Here is a 21,742-nt window from a genome sequence, read left to right as displayed (position 1 = left end):
TTGAAGTCGAGATCACTAACTTACTATTCGCCATTCTTACCTACTCGACTACTCATGCGGATATCGAAGAGAGATTTACCTTAGTGATAAACTATAGATGGGGGGATTTACAAAAAAAAAAAGTGCGAACGTGCCGTAATAAAATGATATGTCGCACCAATACAGTTTTCTTTATAAAACCCTAACTATTATTTCATTCTCTAACGGGGAATGGAAATATATCCATTCTGTCAAAACGATTAGAACATCTGGAAAAAAACTGCATATACGCTGTAAAATGTGTGTATACTCCTAAACAGTTTTAAATTTTGATTTGAGCAAAACGTCCGACCGCCTGTCCGCCTCTGTAATGCTTCCTGCTCGCAAAAATAAATTGATTTCAAATTTCGTAAAAATGTTGGTAGAGGGAGGCAGACAGTGCCCTCCTCGCTATTATCAACAGTACATTACACTGTTGGCTGCTGTTTTTATGACGAGTCCCTTGGTGTAGACAGTCTCAATACAATATGCCTTCTGCATGCAAATCATATTGTGTCCAAGGGATAGGAGAAGTAAGTTTACCGAAACAGCTCATAATTGATTAAATTTGAGGTTATAAACGATCTTTGTGTTTTTTTTGGGTGGGGAGACTTTGTTTTTTACATTAAATAAAAAGCTGAAATTTATGTAGTTATGTTTTCCGCATGCAAATCATATTCTGTCCAATAGATAGGAGGAGTAAGTTTACCGAAACAGCTCATAATTGATTACATTTGAGGTTATAAACGATCTTTGTGTTTGTTTTGGGTGGGGAGACTTAGTTTTTTACATTAAATAAAAAGCTGGAATTTATGCACTTATGTTTTCCGCATGCAAATCATATTCTGTCCAAGAGATAGGAGAAGTAAGTTTATCGAAACAGCTTACAATTGATTACATTTGAGGTTATAATTCATCTCTGTGTTTTTGGGTGGGGAAATTGTATTTCCTATATTAAATAAGAGCTGAAATTTATGCTTACCTTTTTTTTGAAAATATTCTTAGTATTCGTGTGGGTAACTTATAATTAACTTGAAAAAATTACTTTTCGACATATTTTGCTTTACCATTTTGAAAGGGGTAAAAGGTAATGCAAAGTGGATGCTGTAAGCGAAAATGTGTTGCAGAAATCGCTTAGGAAATTTCACTGAACTATATCCGATATACGATAATTGCCAACAACAAGCAGCACACAGTCATATAGAAACACCGATGTGTAGACATGGCTTAACCAATTCAAAATTTCACGGTGATCAAGAATATATATGTACTTTATAGGGTCTCTAAAGTTTCATTTTGGGTGTATACCCCTATCTCTCAGTGGTGGATATAAAAATGTATCTAAGGAAACAAGTAAAAGTAAAGAAAAAATTAACAAATACAATAAACTTGTTTTATACGAATTTTTCGTGCGGGTTTTTTTTTATGCGATTTTTTTATGCGGTTTATGAAACTCTGTCCGCCATATGTAGCTTCGTTGAAAGGTCTAGCCAATATCAACGGTGTTGGCATAATTTTTTATGAATGCTTAACGAAATTTTGTTCGCTGTAGGGCTAAGAGTGAATCCAATTCTATGGCAGTGAATAGTATATATCCAGAGATCTATCTTTGTAGGCAATGGCAAAACCATTGTTTTAAGTAGATAAAAATTCTAAAAGAAGGGCGAAACTCCAAAACGAGCTTCGATCATGTATATCTGGCTATCATGAGGTTTCCACGCACCTGATGAAACGATCGGTGCAATCTCTTTCCAGCGCTTATATAGCGTAAAATATGACTTGTTCTAGTTATTTATGAAATTTTTGATTATCTTATCCTACACTGCATGTGGTGGAATAGTATACAATTTCCACAAAGAGTTGAGGTAGACCCAACTTTTATTTTACCCATCGATTCAGAAAGTTATACTGTCTGCTTGTCCATCCGTCTGGTACGTATATTTGCCTACAACCTATTGATAGCACATATCTTAAAAAGATAACAGGTAGAGTATTGTATATTCGCTTTTGTCAGAAGTGTGCTCCACCACTGAGAGAGAGAGAGAGATGATAATTACGTATTGATGAAAGCCAATTTTACTTAGCTAAGTAGAATTTGCAGACAGATTTTGTTACTGTAATTCGTACCATAAGAATCGGGGATGCAGTCAACCGCTTCAACTGAAGTAATATGAACCATCTGGGATTGGGTTGGATATGCTCTTAACTTAAAGCGAAGGACAATTTGCGTTTGATCTACCTCACCGGGAATCGAACTTGGATTCTCCCACTAACGGCCTAATTACTAGACCATACGATAGCCGATTTTTATTGGGATGTTTTCATGAAATTTGGCACATCGACATGGTTAGAGCGAGGGACGGACACTATTGGAAATGGTAGTTTAGCAAATTGCTTGATAGAAATAGTTCAATCATAGTGTTTTGCCACTCTAAATATGGGTTAGGTGGTGCAATTCTTTAAGTTAAACTTGAATTACGGCAGTCGACGTTTTGGACCACCCACTATATGAAGTCTTTCATGGAAACTAAGCACCGTTTGGTGTAATGACCGAAATAATGTGGGATATTAATTGGTGTATGGTATTTAATGGTCAGCGGTGGCCAACTATAATGTTTTCCTTTGTTTCTTTCTGCCCCAATGGGTGAAACCAGGTTGAGGTGCATTGAAAACGGTAGATGGCCTTTTTTTCTTAATGCAATTTCCGTTATGTGGGAATTGCTTTTCTTTTTTTTTTATTTTTACCTACCTTTATTGAATTAATTTATTTTTAAATGAAATTGTTGATTGATATTGAATTAATTTGAATTTAATTATTATTTAATTATACATTATAAATACTTTACCTACACAACAGTATATAAAAAAAAAAAAAAAGAAATAGAAAAACTGAACAAATAATCCGCTAAAGGAAAATAGAATTAACTTTGATAAGAAATACTAAACTTTACACCCACCCAAGTTAACTGATAACTCCCAAAAGAGCTTTAATCTGTGCGCAGATATAACTAAATCTTTTTATACTCATCACCGAAGAATGACGGGTACATTTATTTCGTCAAAACGTTTGCAACGCCCAGAAGGATTCATCAGACACCCCACAAGGTATATATATTCTTGATTCTTCTAATACAACTTAAGCATGTCCGTCTGTCCGTGTGTGTAATGTCTGTTGTAAACATATTCCTGGCCTCCTATCGACTTCAAATTTGGCAGAAAATTTGGAAATTCTTGCACGCAAGTTGGTATTGGAAATGAGCCAAATCGGCTGAAGAATACACCTACAGCATCACGTCAACTTGGAACACCTCTGCTTTTCAACCGGAATTAAAAATTGATTTTTTTGCTCGTTACTCGTTAAATTATAGGAAATAAATACACAATAATTTGAACGCCCATTCTATGGGCGATGCAGCAGCATTTGTGTACAAAAATGGAAAAAATTGACCACGCCTACCCCATATTATGGTTTATCAAAATTACTTTGCAGAATCAACCTTCAACAAGCCCATGAAGTCTATAAATTGCATGGCTAGTTTTGAACATGGAATGCACCTAAGTATGTCCATCTGTCTGTCTACCCTACAGTGTAGTGTTTGTGGTAAACAACAATCTCCCGTTAGCGAAAATGAAAATATCGCCTACAGAGTTGCAATTTAGAAGTGATCTGTACTCTTCAAAGGACACGCCTACAGCGCCCACATGTTTATACGATTTCCGAAAATAGAAAAAATCAACTGTGCCTACTCCATATTATAGAGCAGGAATATTTCTTTCTTTTACTTCGTTTATCTTTTTTTAGGATAACGATGATGAGTAAAGAATTTAATTTTCGTACTTGTTTATCTTCACTTTACGAAGGAGTTATATATGAAAAAAAATGTGAACGAATATAATTAATTTTGAATTATTTCATTATATGCAAGTATCGGGTTATTTTAAACCCTTTTACTAAACCCTCGAATGTCACAATGGAGTTGCGATAAATGTTAAGAAATAATTCCAAAATATGCACTCAATGCAAAAGCATTGCATACAACATTATTTTTCTCTTTGAAATCCAACATAGAAAGCTTTCCAAAGTTTTTTTTTTTTTAAAAATTTTTTTAAGGAAAAGCAAGAAAGCTTTAATAACAAATTGTTAATCGTAAGCATGACTGAAGTGCCCAACCTTAGTTATGTAGCATTGCTGCGAATTACATCAGAAGGTTATGTCAGGAAGCATGGTCCAAGTTAACGGACGTGTCAAATTATTATTATGGATCAATCTCGACTCTGAAGTATTGGAAATGAAAAAAGTTTAATTTTCCTAGAAAGTGCGATTTTCGTTGAAAGCCTAGTTTCCATAGTACTATAACATATTGGAATATGGAAAGTTCAGTTTTTCTAGCAATAAGGACGAAGAGATTTAAAAAATTTCTGCATTTAATCCACATTTTTCGCATTAAATTAGAATGCCGAAATACTATTGTTAACCGAGCAGCCTCCAACACTTTTTTTAAAAGAAGACGTGATAAGCGATCGGGAAGTGATCCAAGCCGATCCATTTTTAATAGCGTTTGACTTTGGGCGAAAACACACAGTCAGTCGAAATGTCAAAAACATTGACCTGTAGATTGAAGAGAAAAATATCTGCACAGACATCAGACAGACGGACGGAGAGACAGACAAGCTTACATACTCATTGAGAAAGTGATTCTAGTAATATCGATATAATAAAAGATGAGTCCATCTTAGGTTATTCCTAATATATCCTATATGATAAGTGTCTGTCCATCTTAGGACTGAAAAATGGGCAAGTTCACCATTTAGGACCGCTTTCACACTTAACTTTCAGAGGATTTTTTTTTTAACTTATCGATTTTTTCTCCCTTACTTGCGGACTGTAATGTTACGAACTGCGTTATTTGGCAACTACATGAGCACCACATGAGGTAAGAATCGCGACCATCAAGTCGGCGTTCGCGGATTCAAATCTCAATGCGATAGAGTTCACTTTGATGAACTACAACCCGGTTAGTAAAAGCATAATACTCACCGATCGAGTCTGCATCCACTAATCTGTGGCCACCAACACCCTATATTTTTATTTATTTTATTTTCTTGCCAGCCATTCTTTACACCTAGTTAATGTGTAAAAAGTTTTAGGAAAAGTAAAAATGATTTGGTCATCAACAGGTGCATGGAAAGGCGCTTTCCCTTATTGACACTGTTCTTTGAACAAACGATGAGATTATTGTGAACTCTGGAGAATATTTATAAGCTCTTGACGTTTCATTCTATGGAAAACGCATCAAATTGTAAGAAAAGTGTTCGACTGATTGCAATACTCTTGAAAGGATGAATAAATTCGTCTTCGGCAAAACATTTTTTCTTCCTTAGTCCCGAAACGTATTTTTTTACGATACGCAAGGTGCTCTTACCGTTTAAAATGCTGGAGAGAAACCTTTTGCTTTTTTTATATTTTCATCTTTTTTGATCACTTACGGCCCGCAGTATAGTGATAATGGCCAAGGGTGATTGTATATAACGTATGCGTGAAAGAAAAGGCGCCAAATTTCTTATGAGCTTGTATTTGTGTCGGTACTAGTTCGTGCTCAGGCTGGAAAGCTTCACAAAAAAAAAAAAGAAAAGAGTTTTCCTTCATTTGTCGTCGTTAACATTGTACATTATAGGCATGAGAAGCTCTTCAAAATACTTCAGTTGGCTATCGGATAGCGAAACGGTAATACCGGTTATCGAGATGTCTCAACGAGAGAATAGATTAATTTTCAAAAATTTTAATTTAAAAAAATATTCATTTTATTAATGCTTAGCTGAAAGTAAAAATAAATTGCGCGGAATGACAGAATCGATAGGTATCAGTTTAATAAAATCCATAATCAGCGTTGTTTCAATTCATCTCCAAACTGACAGCAAGAATAACAACAACACCGATTGCCTATTGTGGGGATTTATTTCTAACTCCATTCAAATCATTACATTTTTAATGCCGGCCATAAAAAAGGCATTTTTCTTTGTCTTACAAAAAAAGAAGGAACAAAAAATGAAGAGTGAAAGCAAACACAAGCTAAATATTGTTATGATATAATACTTGAACGCTTAAACTGCTATTTATTCTTTTAATTGGTGTTTAAGAGTTTTTAAATTAGTTTACCACCGAGTAAAAGCAAAAAACAGAAAAAAAAAAAAGATAGAGAATCGAGCACCAACCGCGTCGAGACGTATTCAAGTCGTGGAGTAATATCGAAATAAGAACAATTTGTTGTTTATTTTTTAAATATCGTCATGTTAATGGATAATAACGCCAATGATGAGACTGGTAACAGTGACAGCAGTGCTACTATTAGAAATTGTGATAATAATGCCACAAATACCTTAACTCAGTCTAATAATTCTTTAAATATTGCAAACGCTAACGGAGATGAATGTAGGAATGAAGCAAAAGAAAGTGATGATGAGGAGGAGAATAGCACGGTACAGTGGTATTTTTAATTAAAGTTTTTTTCTCTTCTTTTATTTTTCATTACGATATACGTATGAGTGATTTGTTATAATTTTAAATTGATTATTATTAATAATACGCCATGGTGACCAGATAATGAAATTCATTTTCTATTCATTTTCTATTGATTCCTGGTGTCGATAGGAAAGTCTTGTAACAAGCAAAAAAGACATCTTAGAGGCTCTTTACGATATCACATCACACCACATGGGTATGTGAATATGAGTCCGTTCCACGGGTTTAGGTAACGAAAGAATTATTTATTGAAAGTATCGCTCAGCTGCAGCTACAAATAACGCTTATCTTCCAGGCAATTTACAATTTTTTTCTTTGAAGAAATGCAGATGTTTGGAGATGATCTACAAAAGAACGAATATCTAGGCGTCCCCCGAACAATCTATAAATCTGTTGAAATTCGTGTTACTCAAAAAGAGTAATGCTTGCCTAATAAGAGTGGGGACGATAGTGTATTTCATGTTAAAAAACTGCAAGCACTCCTTAGACAGGCTTTACTGTCTGTGACTGATTTCCTTCATACTGAAAACTCATAGTATTATGACGTTAAAGACTTAGAGCTTTGCCCCAATTGCATCAGTTATTGTTGTTGATAGCTTTACGTAGTGATGGTTTTATTTGGTTAAAACAAACCAAAATACAGCTTGAGCCAGTTGAGTCTATCAAATGGAAAGTTTGTCGCAAAGTGCAAAAGAAGTCCAAATAGGATGCTATTCAAATCTTTGCGTTTATGGCAGAATACAATTTAAAAACTTGACATAACATCCATTAAAAAGTTACAGTCGTGTAAGGTTGTGCATCAAATACTTTATACAACTTTGTACAAGTTTACAATGACTTCCGAAATACGGTACGAACCAATGTTTTTTCAATATGAGTTGTACCTAGTTAATAGCCTCTATGCAATGTCATCAAAAAGGGTTCAAAATTACGGGCTGTAGATATTAGACAGACGCACGGACGGACAGGTTTAAATCGATTCAGGAAACAATTCGCGAAATTACAGCTTGAAAATAAGAATACAATGGTGGTCATGAGGTAGATAGGCGAACTGATGGAGAGACGGACAGACAGACTTAAATCGGTTCAGGAATTTAGATTTCAGAGCCACAGCATGTCAATGTGCGGTATTATGAGTTGTAAACAAGAATACAAAGATGAACATCAGGTAAATAGATGAACCGATGTATATACGGACGGACGGGTTTAATTTGGTTCCAAAGAGTCAGGCAGGCAGTTGCAGAGGTGGATAGGACATGCTTAAATAAAGTCGGGAATTTGAAGTGAATAGTTGGAAAGGACGGAAGGACAGACTTATATCAATTCACCATGTTATTCTGAATCAATCGGTAAAAAGTGAAGGTGTCGCCTACCTTGAATGCTTCGTGTTGCATACATTCGCACCGATTTAATGTCTACTTACTTTACCAAACACGAGCAGATAGTATTAGACCAAATTTCGTCTTTCATCTAATGCCCCGCATTGTGTCTTCTAAGGCCGTGAATGTGTGAATGCTACGCTTTACTATTTTGCTATGAAGTAATGTACAGAGTCATTAGATCCGAAAACTTTAGCACTTATGCCAATCACTGGCACTAATTGGAGATACATTTCCATAAATATTCCTATTTGTAACACCTAAGGACTTCATAAGTCATACATGAATATGTGTTTAATAAATGCTGAAGTCGTGCTAGTCGTGCGAGCAGGATCATCTTTTTATCCGTCGCCTTCCGTCGGGCATCTTATCGAGTTTACCGGTGGCACCCATATGTCTGATCAACACCTCTCTATCTAAATAACATGTGATCGTGCGCGCACACAGTCATCCTTTCCTGTTGATCATCTTATCACCGAACGAACGAGTTAAAGAAGAAATATTGAAAAATTCCGATGGCCAATAAGTGAGAGCTGCAGATATTGATCTTAAATATAAGAAAATATTGTCATAAGACTCGACACAAGCAGTGTTGCAATCAACAAAAAGCCTTTGCTGCTTGCAGGAATATATTAGATATGTCGGCAACATATAGAAAGATGAAGAAAATATTTTTTGCTTAAATTTAAAAATAACTTTTCATTGTTGTTGCGAGAAACGAAAGAAACATTTCAAAAAATACATTATATACATATATATATATATGAAGTAATAAAAGTGACATTATATTCCATTTAGTATATAAAAGTGTAGTTAAAAACTTTCCTACCAAAGTAAAAGTAATTGCAAGGCCCTTGGCTTGTATTTGCTGAAATAATTTCTAAGTAAACGATTTATTGAATTGCAAAGAAAAATCATTAGTGCATCTCGAAAAGAGAAAGAGAAAAAAGCAAAGCATTTGTAAGGGAATGAATTTCAAGTATCTAGCAATAGATTGCAGATGATATAATATGATATTATATGTGTACTCTACATGCGTCCCATTACTTTCATCCGTTAGTAATTTATTCGTCTCTAGGGTTTAAACAGTATATGAAAATCAAAGAATATAGAAAAAAATTATATTTAGAAATTTTATATATAATCAGATATTCACTTACATATGTCGTCTTTTATGTGCCTCACGATATGACGATATGAATACATTAAATTTGTCCTTGCATTTGTAACATCCAGTTATATTTATACATCCGTCTCTCTTTGCTTTTGCAGGCACTTGATTGTTTTATCGGGCCACGTAAAGTGACCACGCCATGTGCGTCTTTTTGCCCTTCAACTGGTCTATCTGCACACATTCTGTAAACACATAATTTTGATCAACGCGATATTTTGACTCGGCTTCATCCATGCGTCGCTTTCCCTCTCCATTTCTCTTTGTTTTTTTTTTTTATTTATATGTGGAGTCGTTTTAACCACGTTTGGCCATATGTCCATCTACCAGTTCACTTCTTGCCTCAATCTGTGCAGATAATTGTAAGGAACGTAAAATTTCCGTTTATCCGTATATCTCTCTCACTCTCTCTCCCTCTTCCTCTCTACCTCTTTTTTCCCTTTTTCCGTTTATCCGCGCAAAGCGCAATCGTGTTCTTGATAAGCAAGAAACTCTGACTTGATTTAACCAAGTCTTTCTGCGTTTTCATTAATCTACGTACATCTCATGGGTAGATGCCCTTAATCAAAGTAACTTTCTACGATTCATATGTCGATCCATATGTCGATCCATACATCTCTACTTTTGCCCCCCCTCTTCCTCCCTCCCCCTTTCCTAAATGTTTCTCTTCATATCTTTGTATATGCCCCTGACTCTCTCCTTTTTTTATCGGTCCCTCTTTCTCTACCTCTTCCCTCGCTCTTACTTCCTGTATCTCTCTCTGCACTTCTGCCCATCTGTCATTCTGTCTGTCCCCGAAACATATAGATATGCCCAACTTTTTGCCTTTGGATCTGTCTATCTGCTACTCCCACTTTCTCTCACTGTCCCTCTCTCTCTTTGACTGGTTTTTTGCACATCTACACTTCCGCCTATCTCCGCGAACAGTACGTATCTGTGGTTAACAATAGCTCCTAATTCTATTAAGCCATGCCTTACCAACCCTTTTGCTACCCACCTGATCGTTTATTGTTAGAAACGCTTATGCTAATGAAGCAATGCGTTAGTAAACTGAATTTCGCAAATATATTCTTCATCCAAAGGCCACATGCTCACATCAAAAATAGATTTAATTCACGTAAAAATTCACAACCAACAGGAGTTAAGCATCAAAACGCGAACTCATCTCAGTGAATTCAATTTTTTCTTACTCTGACTCTGATACTTAGCAACTTAAACTCTCTCTTAAACTCTCATCTGCACTCTTATACAGATATGGATACAGGTTTATATAGAGCAGAATTTTCTGTACATATGCTTTACAAGATTTAAACAAAGGCTTGTACTAATTAATAATTTCTTCTAAATGGGTTACAGAAGCAAACAATAGAGAAACATTTGTTTTACTTAATTGAAATATTTGTTTTATCTTAAATAACGAACTTCACTTAATTAAAGAGAAAATTGAAAAACAGCTTTCTTAAAATAGAATTCTTTGAATAAGTTATTTAACTATGTTTGTGTTACACTGTAAACATTCAACGCCGCGTAATATTTTTTTGCCTTTAATAGTCGCTATGAGTCAAAGGGTCATTTGCTACTGTTATCGCTGTGCACTTGTTGGTCGATTCCAATACGTCCTATACCTCTTTTGGCACTGGGTATGTTGCACAACTGCAGATATACGTGACACGCCAGACGCATGTGCTGCACTGTTCGATTTATAATCACTTTCTGTCTGTCCGTCTGAAATCTGTAAATATATTTTTGCATTCAATCCATAGGTGGCAAATTTCAAACTATATTTTGCGATATGTGCTGGTTTGCCTCATGGACGAACCTTAATGAAAATCGATGAAATCGGTGCACTTTTGTGATCAGTCGTCATATATAAAGCCTTACTTTTAAAAAAATCGTAATTTGAGGAAATTTCCCATCTTCAAAATTTCTCGGTAACAATCGTTAAGAAATTATGTTTAAAAAAAAAGTTGAACCGGGTAGATAATTTGTTTTGACTTGTTTTTATGTTTCCTTCCTCTTCACATCATGGATCACAAATGTTGGCGTATAAGACTGCATCCCGCTTAAGAGTGACCATGAAAAGTAAGTCTTTATATGAAAGTGCATTAAAATTTTTTGTGTGGCTCAACACCCTACCATAGAAACTCTGCTAAGAAGACTGATTCTTTATATAATAAAATTATTTAATATTTCTTGATCATAATTGGTCCCAAGTTTTGTATTTCACTGGTTATAAGGATTCTTATGAATTATTATCGATTGCATGCCAAAAAGATTTACTTTTCAATATTTTACGATGAAAATTTGCCCGTAATAGAAATCTGAATCAAATTTGAACAACATGGATCTATTTTTGGATGCCATTCCTTGTTGTGATTCCTTTAGGAGAAGGTTTATTTGTTAATATTTTAATGATGACAATTGGTGCGCAGTAGCAATTTAGTGAAAAATTTTTACGTAAAGAATTTGGATCACATAAGTCTATTTTTTAAATCCTATCATATAAAGCGGTTCTCGAAAGAAGCAAATCGATAATGACTAATTTGTAGCCAATCCCTAAAAAACAAATGAGAACATCACAGTCGGGCAAGGTGGAGTATTAAATACCCTACATCACATTGTCTACAGCAATTCTTATGTTTGTATGAAATTACTATGGATCTATTTTCCGTCGACTTTTCAGAAGACGGCATACAATGGACTGAACCGAAACATTTTCGATAGCGTTTGTCCTTAAGTCAATATACGTCACTGGTCATCGAAATATCTCAGAAATTGCAACTTGTACGCATATTTAAATGGACACACTTCGCAAGGACAGACGGACAGACAGGCTTAGATCAATTCAGATTATGATTCTGAATCGATTGGTATAACAAAAGGTGGGTGTACCTTAAAACCTTCTGTGTGTTACATACGTCGGCACTAACTTGATGCACCCTATACCACAAGTAATGTAGGGTATAATAATAAATATCTTTGACAAGTAAATTAGTTTAGTTTAAATTTGGACTATTTGGGCATCTTCCAACATAGAGGGGCTTTAATGAAAGTGAATGAAAGTAAAGGTTCTCCTCCTTTGCACCAACTAAGTACAACATGTTTGACGTATGAGAAGATTAATTTTAATGAATGCTAAAGATTTGTATTTTCGGCAAAAAAAAAAAGAAGAAATTGAATAAATTTTTGTTTCTGAAAGCAATTCAAATTGATATTGTGTGTAAGACATTAAATGTAAACAAAAGGATTTGGTATCGTATCAGACACATTGTTGTACACAAAACATTATTTCTCTGCTTTGCAATTGTATCGAAAATAACCTCTTCACAAATAGTTAAGCAAAATTATTTATACTTAATAAACAATATATGCGTAAAAGGTTTAATAACCTTTTTCCTTACACTCTGTTACTTTACCTTGACCTTAACTTGAAGGAGATAAAAAAGAAAAGAAAAAAAAAAAAAAGAAAAAAAATCTTCCTTAATCATTATGAAGTACTTGAACGAAACATCATCAATTATTAGTAAAGATGACAATAAGAGATTTCGACATTTATAAATTGCTTTCTGCGAATTCCGTTTAAGGAGCGCGACAATCGTACATACAAGCAATTAAAATTGAAAAATTAATGCATAAATTAATACTCGCCATCAATTTGTTCTTTCCCCTTCTCTCTCTCTCTTTCTCTCACTCTCTCTCTCTCCCTTTCTCTCTCACTCTCTTCCTCTCTCTTATCCCAGGAAAACAATATTAGGTGTTTGCAAAACTTTTGATCAGCGATTTCTACACGTAAAAAATGATAAAGAAATGCGAAATAACGGTTGAGTTCGATGATTTTGACCTTCCTGTACAAAAAATAACAATTTTTCCATTTAATATTATTCAGAGGACGCTGGCGCTAATAATGGAGCGCTCAAAATTCTTCCTCTTCCCAATTCATAACTTTTGCTGTTTATTTAAAGCAATCTGCTGGCAAAGCCCACCAATCACGTTCAGAGGCTTATAGTTATGCTGCTCTATCACCATGTTGCCAAAACTATTGCACACTGTTCGAAACTATTGGATGGTGAAACTATTTTGATCAGTATATATATTGTATCAATTTTCCACAATTAATGCCTTTTTCAAATGATCAAAATTTTTGCAAATACCTAATATATATTAAACACGACTCAACAAGTTCGTAGGATGACTATTCTGAAATAATAATAAGAAAAATAATATATTTTCTTGCATCTCTGCATAACTTAATGCCCGCATGACGATGTTACTGAACTGTTTTCGTCCTTCTCCTTGGATTCGGAATCGGATCAGCTTCAAATTTGGTCACAGGGTGTTTCGTAACAGGGTGTTTGTTGAAATTAAATCTAAATGCAAATCTCTTTCTTTCTTTCTCAAGAAGGAAGTCCTTCCATACTAAGTATTTGATCGTATCACACAATGTTGAAGTTCGTTCATCGATTTAGGGACGCTGCTCCGCCAAAGATTAAGCTTCAATTTGCACATTGAATTCGCTTTAAGTAAAGCTAGCTCGGCGTTAGATTTCATTAAGAGATGATCCAAAGAGCTTAATCAATGTTTCCATTTCTTCAGTAATTTTCTGCCATTAGGTCATTGGAATATCTTATGGCAAAGAGAAGTCAGTTAAAGAGATTCTGTTGCTGTTGCAACATGTTACGGACGTCGCAATTATATGTTTTACGTCACGAACCTCAATAAATATTTTCTTAAATCTCATATCAAGAAAATAATTGTTTGACTATGTTCGTGCACGTTGCGGTTTTGAAAATACTTTTCAAGACGTACTCACTATCTTGGATGCGCTTAGAAATAAAATGGTTTGATTACAAAACATGTTTCTGCTCATTACAATCTGCGTTAACTGCGACGTCGTCAGCGTCTCATTAAGCTCTTAAGAGGAAAAAAACATTTATGTTAACTAAAATTTAATTTTCTCTTAACTTTACTATACAACTGTGCTTAAGACGGTTACTCATAGAGCGACCTTTTAAAATTAAATGTTATATGGAAAATAATGGAAAAAGTGATCCGATCCGAACATGTGCTCAATAGCGCTTGGCCCTGGGCCAAAACACATTAGTATAGCAAATTTTATCGAAATATCTCAAGAATTACGACCTATTGATTGAACACAAATATATAGACGAACAGACATATAGACGGAGAGATATGCTTGAATTGATACAGGATTTGATTCTGAATCAATCGGTATAGTAAACGATAGTTCCATCAAGACCATTACGACCTGTAGGTTGAGCACAAAAGTACGCAAACAGACAGATAGATAGACAGACAGACGGACGGACGGATATGCTTAAATTCTGACTCAATCGTTTTAGTAAAAGATGGTTTTATCAAGAATCACGACTTGTAGGTCGAACTTAAAAATACGCAAACAGACATGTAGACAGACAGATAGATAGACAGATAGATGGACGGACAGACAGATGTACATGCTTAAATTCTGACTCAATCGTTATAGTAAAAGATGCTTCTATCAAGAATTACGACCTGTAGGTCGAACACAAAAAACACGGATCGACGGACAGACATGCTTAAACTGATTCTGAGTGAATCGATATAGTAAAAGATGTTTCCATCTCAAGTCCTTGTAGGAGTTGCATACATCCGCACAAACACTTCAAAACTCCTCCTTGTACCACAAATGGTGCAGGGTATAGAAATTAAATTTAAAAATTATATCTTATTTGCTTATTTTCTTAATGATATATAAAAAAAAGTTAAATGGATGGAGGTGTGGGAGGGAAATCTCTTCAACTCAAATGTAATTCCCTCTGGCTAATAAAACTTTTGAATGGAATGCTTTCTTTGTATATAACAAACACACACACACACACACACACACATACAGCAAATATTCATAGATACGTACATACATGTATACATACATAGCTATATGTATGCAAGTGTACTGCATAACAGCACTAGTCTGACCCAAATAACAGTCTTATGCTCTCAACAGAAATAAAACTTCGCTATGCTCGAAAATGAAATTGAATCTCTTCACAAAAAACATCCACCTGTACTTGTTTGTGTGTGTGTTTACGCAGAAAGAAAGTAAAAGTTATCGTCTCTGTACTATACTGATGTTTGCTCTTTGTACTGAGTTGACGGCAACGACAACGACGACGACAACAACGACGATAATGATGATGATGATGATGGCGATGATACCTAAAGTGTTATAAACTTTGTTCGAATCATCGTTATCAGTGTACGCATATGCACATGTAAGGCTTAAAGAAAAGGATAAAAAGTAAACGTGAAGCAACAAGTTGTTTTCACAACTACAACAACAGCCACATCTAGAGTGCATAGTGAAACTTTTCAAATGACTTTGGCCTTTAAAATATCATCATCACCACCTGCAAACGATGGAGACGAATAGAAAGTGAATAAATTGTTGCAATTGATGAATTTATTGAGAGAAATGAGAGAGAGAGAGAGAGAAAGAGGAGATAAACACTCCGTTGTGCGTATTGAAGGAAAGCCGAAATAAAAAGAAAAAAACATAAATTCAAAATTAATTTAAAATCTTGCGACATTTAAGACATTTGTTGCAATCATAAAATGAACTTTGTTGACTTTGTTCATCAGCGACTTTAATCAGTAAAAAAAATTCATTCATTTATTCATTAAATCCTTTAATAATCAAAGATATATTTGAAGCTTCTTCTTTAACTACTTAAGGAAAAGTAAAAAGCTTTTCATCATTTTTTTTTTACTCTGACGTCTCAAGAACACGTGACATTTGCAAATTTCTCCTAATATGACTTAGATCAAAAGCATCGATTTACGGTTCTTGTTGTGGAGTTGGTTCACCTTGCCACGATAATGCAGACAATCGAGAGTCTTTTAACGAAAAAGTGAGTTGACTGGACTCGTATGAATCGGCTTGATATCCAATATCAAATTTCATATTTATAAGATGCGCCCTAATCGAGTAGATAAGCATCGCGAATACGAAGTGAATGCTCGCAGGCTTAAATGTCAATACCGGTAGAAGACACTACGTAGCTACGTACATAGCTACAGTGAACTCAGTGAGCTCAGTCGGTGAAGTCATCTCACTTGCAGCCCACCAATCTTCATCCACTCGCTATCTCTTTCCCACTTTTTTTCTAATTGTCATCGCATTGCATGTATAGGAGGGGAACGTCTCCTAACAATTACCGAATCTCCTGATCATATTAATTCTTAGCGACCCCAACAAGAATCGAAAGATCTGATACTTCGATTAGTCTCATCTCTTCATCTCCATAATATCCAATAAAAGTGATATTAATATTTTGGACTTTTTCTCGCTCTAGTAATAAAGCAGTTAATTTGTTAAAAGTCTGTCCATCTCTACTGGATATTGTTCTATGAAAATGCCTTCGTTGAGTTAGGATGTTAGGGCTATCGAAAAGTTCTGCTCATTCCACAGACCTATTTGGCTCCTCCTTTTTTATCACTGAATGTACATACGTACAAACCGATCTAGGAAATGGCGTAAAGCATTAAGTGAGACGGACAGTCGTGTATCCAAGGGTGCCAACCAAATTCATTGCATTTTGTACGAATTTCAACAAGAAAGAAATGCTACGGAAGCCTGTAGAAATTACAGTTTCTGTTGGAACATGCAGCAGATGGTTTAAAAATTTTCAAATATTCTGAAGGCACATGCCTTAGATAGTGATGAAGAAAATCACTTTTTTGGCAGCATCGGAGACTGTGAAAAGGCTTGATTTACCTCAATAAATCATTTCGGTCCATATTCATAAACTCGGATTTCAACGGACAGAACTTTCTGATGGACCTAATATATATCTCTTCTACCCAAAAACTCGTTGTATAATTTTTGTGTTTCGACATAAATACCGGCTCGGTGACGAGAACCGTCAACTCATCCCAGATTCGTAACACGCACGGACTCATAACAATGGAGGAGATTTACGATTCAACCATCTTGGCTTAAGCAAATCCTTTCGTTATACGCCGCATTTTCTTTGTTTAGATTTTAATCATGCTGGAGTTGCCGGGAGCTTGTCCGCAAACTTCTTGCGCGTTAGATTACGTAATGAATGCTTGTGACGCTTTTCATAACACGCCTATATTTCGCATAATTTTTCTCGTAATTTCAACTACGATCATCACATTTACTTACTCTTCTACATAAGACTCGAGTCGAACTCGTCCTAAAGCGAGTATACGCTTTACATATGCTTTCTCTGACAAGCACTATAAATATCGATCAAACAATCAGAATATTAATAATTATTGCGAACGTTGATATACTCATGCAAAATACCCATAAAAACCGCTACACTTTAGAATAATGGATTAAATTATAATGAATTTCCTAAAAAGTTTTAGTTTTTATACTCTACACCACATGGTATACTTGTGTATGCATATTAAGTTTGTGCGAATGTGCGCAACACTTAAAAGGACTTGCCATATTTTCTATTATGAGAGCAACTTGACCTGTCTGTCCGTTCGTCCATTGCAATTTTTTGATATATTTTAATGAAATTTGGTAGACTTTTTTATTTTTTTGCCAAGGACCTGTGCTATTGAAAATATTTATGATCGGACCACTTACTTTTCTGATGACATTTCTTATAAAAGCGTAATTTTGAAAAGTCGCAATATAAATACCTGTACACAGCGAGCTGGCGTAGGGTATTGAATAATAAGCCGTATCTCACTATAGCATTTTTACTTGTTTTTTTTTTTTCTTTTTTTTTACCGAAAAGTCAAGCATAGTCAAACGAAGGCATATTACACATCAAAGCCCAGAGTGATGTGGATTTAAAATACGAAATAAACTTTTTACTTCTCTATCGAACCTAAGTAGTTATGTTTACTATAGTTATGATTATTGTTGTTGTTGTTGTCGTTGCTTTGCACTTAAAAATACCAATTACCGTTTTTTGCATACATAAGTGTGTTTACTTCGACATACTCGGGTAGAAAAGTTTCAAGGAATTTTAAAAAAGACATTTTTCATCCTATAGAAAGTAAATTTTAATAAATTCATACATACATACATTTATACATATAAATACATACATACATAGACATATATATATATAAATACATACATATATATATATATATATATATATAGATATACATATATGCATGAATATATATATACATATACACATATACATATATACATACACGCATACAAGTATGAATGTATATGCATACATAGTATTAAGAGAGAAACAAATTGAAAGATATGCGTGCATTTATGCATGCACGTGCATGCTTGTAAATATGTGCTCTTTTTATAAGTTTTATAATAATTTTTTTTTTGTTTTCTTCTTTTTTTTTTTTTTTTTTATGGCACATATAAAATTAATTGGATTAAATCATAATAAACGATATTCTATTCATTAAGTAAACTATACGTTTGCTATAAATTTACTTACTATAAACGAAGAGCCATCTTAGCAAAATGTTAGTTAGTTGACTTTGGCTTTAGTGAAACTTAGTGAATATTCGGTATACAAGGACTGCATGGACAATAGAAATACCATTCCTTGAAGAGATATTTGCTTTAGTTTTTAAAATATTTACTTTCAATTATTTTAAAACAATGCAATCCAAACGGATACTTACGGCATGAGAATATAATATACATTCGTCTCTTAGTATCTGTCTGTGTGTGTGTGTGAATAGCAAACAAATAAGAAACTTATATTCGATTTAAGACGAATTTCCTATACCCACCAAACTAATTGAAAGTAAGCTGGCGGATGCATTACAATAAGATTTCAGACCTAACGTTTGTCGTCCATCACAAGGGATATGTACCGCTGGGGTGTTTGCACTTATGGGAATATATGCAAGCAGTTCGAAACTATAGATAAACATCTGTAGCAATGGCTTGTAAACTACGCTTCATGTACTATTGTGACAGCATGACAGCATTTTACTTGCGGCCGTTTCTTATCCGGGACGGACAGACTTTAATTCAAATTTTAGATTTTTTTATAACCGATTACTCAGAGGATGTCCTCTAAATGCGTTATACACGCCTTAATGGCTAGGGAGAGAAAAATGGAGAAAGAGAAAAGATATGATGTGACCACAGGACTTAGGTAAATGAGTATCTCTTACGGATCTAGTATTTTACTATAGCTACGTCTATAGACTAAATGTTATTAAAGTACTCTTTATCCAACGGGGAATCAAACTGCCTATCGACTGAATAGTCGCGCATCCTACCTTCTTAGGTTAGGTGATAACTTAGGCTTGCATTGTTATTAACCTTCAGTCTTCGATTCGAATTTGTACAATCGTGGCAACACCTTGCAACAAAAAAGGTGACCGATGGACAGAGGGACCTGAAAGTCGATGTTATCTAACCAATTAATTCTAAATGAATTTGTGGCTGCATACCTTTGTCGGAATGATCTTTATTTCTAAGGAATTGAGTTTCAACCTGACTTAAATAGTTCCTATGTAATTCTATACAAGATACTTATCACCTCTTTTTCAATAAGTTTGTGGGCGAGTGCAGTCGTAAGAGTTCGACTTTAGGTTTACTTTCGAACTTTTACAACTGTCAGGCAACTAATAGACAGAGGGACCTAGTTGGATATACTCAGAGCCCACAGCCAACATGCAGAAAGTTCGGATTCGTAGGCCTTACTAACCGATTGACAAACAAAAATTACTTTACATAATTCCGATTAGGGGGAATATGAACATTTATAAAGCACTTTTGTTGCTTGTGGGCGCGTCATTTCGGCGAATGGGATTTTTTGTTTACAGGGGGGATACACCGGTAGCCTGGTAAATATTTGTACTGAAGTATCTGTAAATTTTGTGCTTCTTTGATAGATGGATATCTGCAACGATTTATACGGAATTTGAAAGCGAATCACACTAATTACACCCTACAATTGCACCCTACTTGCGAAAGAATGCAATAAGTTCTTCTAACCAGAAGCACTTGAAATACTCCCATCTCTTGTTGTTATACCAAGTCATCGACTTGGATTCATGCTCTAAATTATGTCTGTCCGTCGGTCTGCCAATTTCTAAAATAGTTCTCAAATGTTCAGAAATGAGACTCGACATAACTATTGATCAATACTAACTCGCTTCGCTGTGAATGTAAGGTCATCTCCTGAATCAGACATCATGTGCTTGACGAGCACTTTACTTCGCCGGACATGGTATGGTGCTCCGATCCAAGGATGTTGGCGGGATTTATATAAATCCTAAAACTAGAGGGCTAGGGGCATGGACGAGTACAATAGATCTTCTAGGTCGCTGCAAATATATACACAATAATAAGTTGCTGTAGTTGTTCGATCACTGCTCGATTGATTTTGTATGCTGGAAGTCAACAATCGGCAAAAACTTGGATCGTTGCCAAGAGAAAGACAAACTAAATCTATCCTCTGTGCATAGTTGCAGATAGATAGAAAAGTATTTTAAAATCCCTCTATTTAAGTCACACGACACTTGACATATAGATTCATTTCCGGTTTTCATGTGCCACACACACACACACACACACACACACATATATACATATATATATATACTAATACCATACAATATAAAATGATACTATTTTTATAATGTAGGGCACAATTTCATTTGAGAGTGTGGACGGAAGGACTAATGACTGACTGCATTTTATATTGAATCGAATTTCAAGTTTATAAGAACTTTCTCTCATTTATTGTCTCAGCTGTTTGTCTACAGGTAACTAACTGGCCTTACCTTTTCTAAGCCGCCTAAATGTCAAATTGAATCTTAATGACTCGCTCGAACTCATTTCTATTTCGCGATTTTTATTCCCTATAGTTTTTCTTTTCTTTAATCGTTAATGGATAAAAGAAACATTAACTTTTTAGTTAGTTGAATGGTCATTATTTAATATAGAAACTTTTATTCGCTAACTCTACATAGTTAATATAGTTAAAATGTCCCATTTTATATACATTAACTTTTCTTTTCCTTCCTTTAGTCAATCGTTATTCATTCGTTATTCATCTTTATGAATGCATTGCTGGCTAAGTTATTGGTGGTACCGTACCGGCAGTCATATGAACAATAAAATAAAGTTACGGTTCATGTAAAACGTTACGGAAAATATGGTGGAATGTCATGCTAATTTTTATTTTATGACTCTCGTGCTCCTTATTAAATACAAAAATATATTTTCACTTTGCATGGTCAAGGTTGAATTATATTTTGGAAAATATATATAATTTCTCCCCTTACGTTAGTTAAGTTCAGTTATTTAGAAGTGAAAACAGAAAAGTTTATTATGACTTTTAAACTTTTCAGAAAAATTTTTATAAAATAATTTTTACATAAACGTATAAAGATGTAGAGCATGCACCGTACATCGCTTGTAATCGAAAGAATTTCCAGACGCTTTTAAAATATGCTCGCTTTTTATTATACTAACCGATTGAGGATCATTTTCTGTTCGAGTTCTAGTCTAGGCTTGTCGATCCGTCTGTCCGTCTTGGTTTCTTGCGTTCAACCTGCAGATGATAATCTTCAAGATATTAAATTTATGCGAATATATGCAATGTCCAGAAGGACTTGAAATAAATTCCCTTTTCACTCTACCGATCTAGGCATGTCTGT

The 21,742-nt window shown here is 34.7% G+C and overlaps 1 protein-coding gene across 2 annotated transcripts in view; it reads left to right on the top strand.

Annotated features, from left to right (window-relative positions):
* The window catches only part of LOC119639900 (solute carrier family 22 member 3), a 28,442-nt gene that overhangs the window by 1,208 nt on the left and 5,492 nt on the right, over nt 1-21,742 (top strand). Inside the window, exon 1 of one of the 2 annotated variants that reach the window (XM_038037606.1) lies at nt 6,205-6,495. The exons of the other annotated variant lie outside the window; for it this stretch is intronic. Within the exon in view, the coding sequence (XP_037893534.1) occupies nt 6,307-6,495 (189 nt within the window). The 5' untranslated portion in view covers nt 6,205-6,306. Of the gene's footprint in view, nt 1-6,204; nt 6,496-21,742 lie in introns of those variants that run through there. 2 annotated transcript variants of the gene reach the window in all.

This window comes from Glossina fuscipes, unplaced genomic scaffold, assembly GCF_014805625.2.
Source record: "Glossina fuscipes isolate IAEA_lab_2018 unplaced genomic scaffold, Yale_Gfus_2 114, whole genome shotgun sequence".
Classification (NCBI taxonomy): Eukaryota; Metazoa; Arthropoda; class Insecta; order Diptera; family Glossinidae; genus Glossina; species Glossina fuscipes.
The sequence above is the reverse complement of the archived record's forward strand: the minus strand, read 5'-3'. Positions and strand labels throughout refer to the sequence as shown.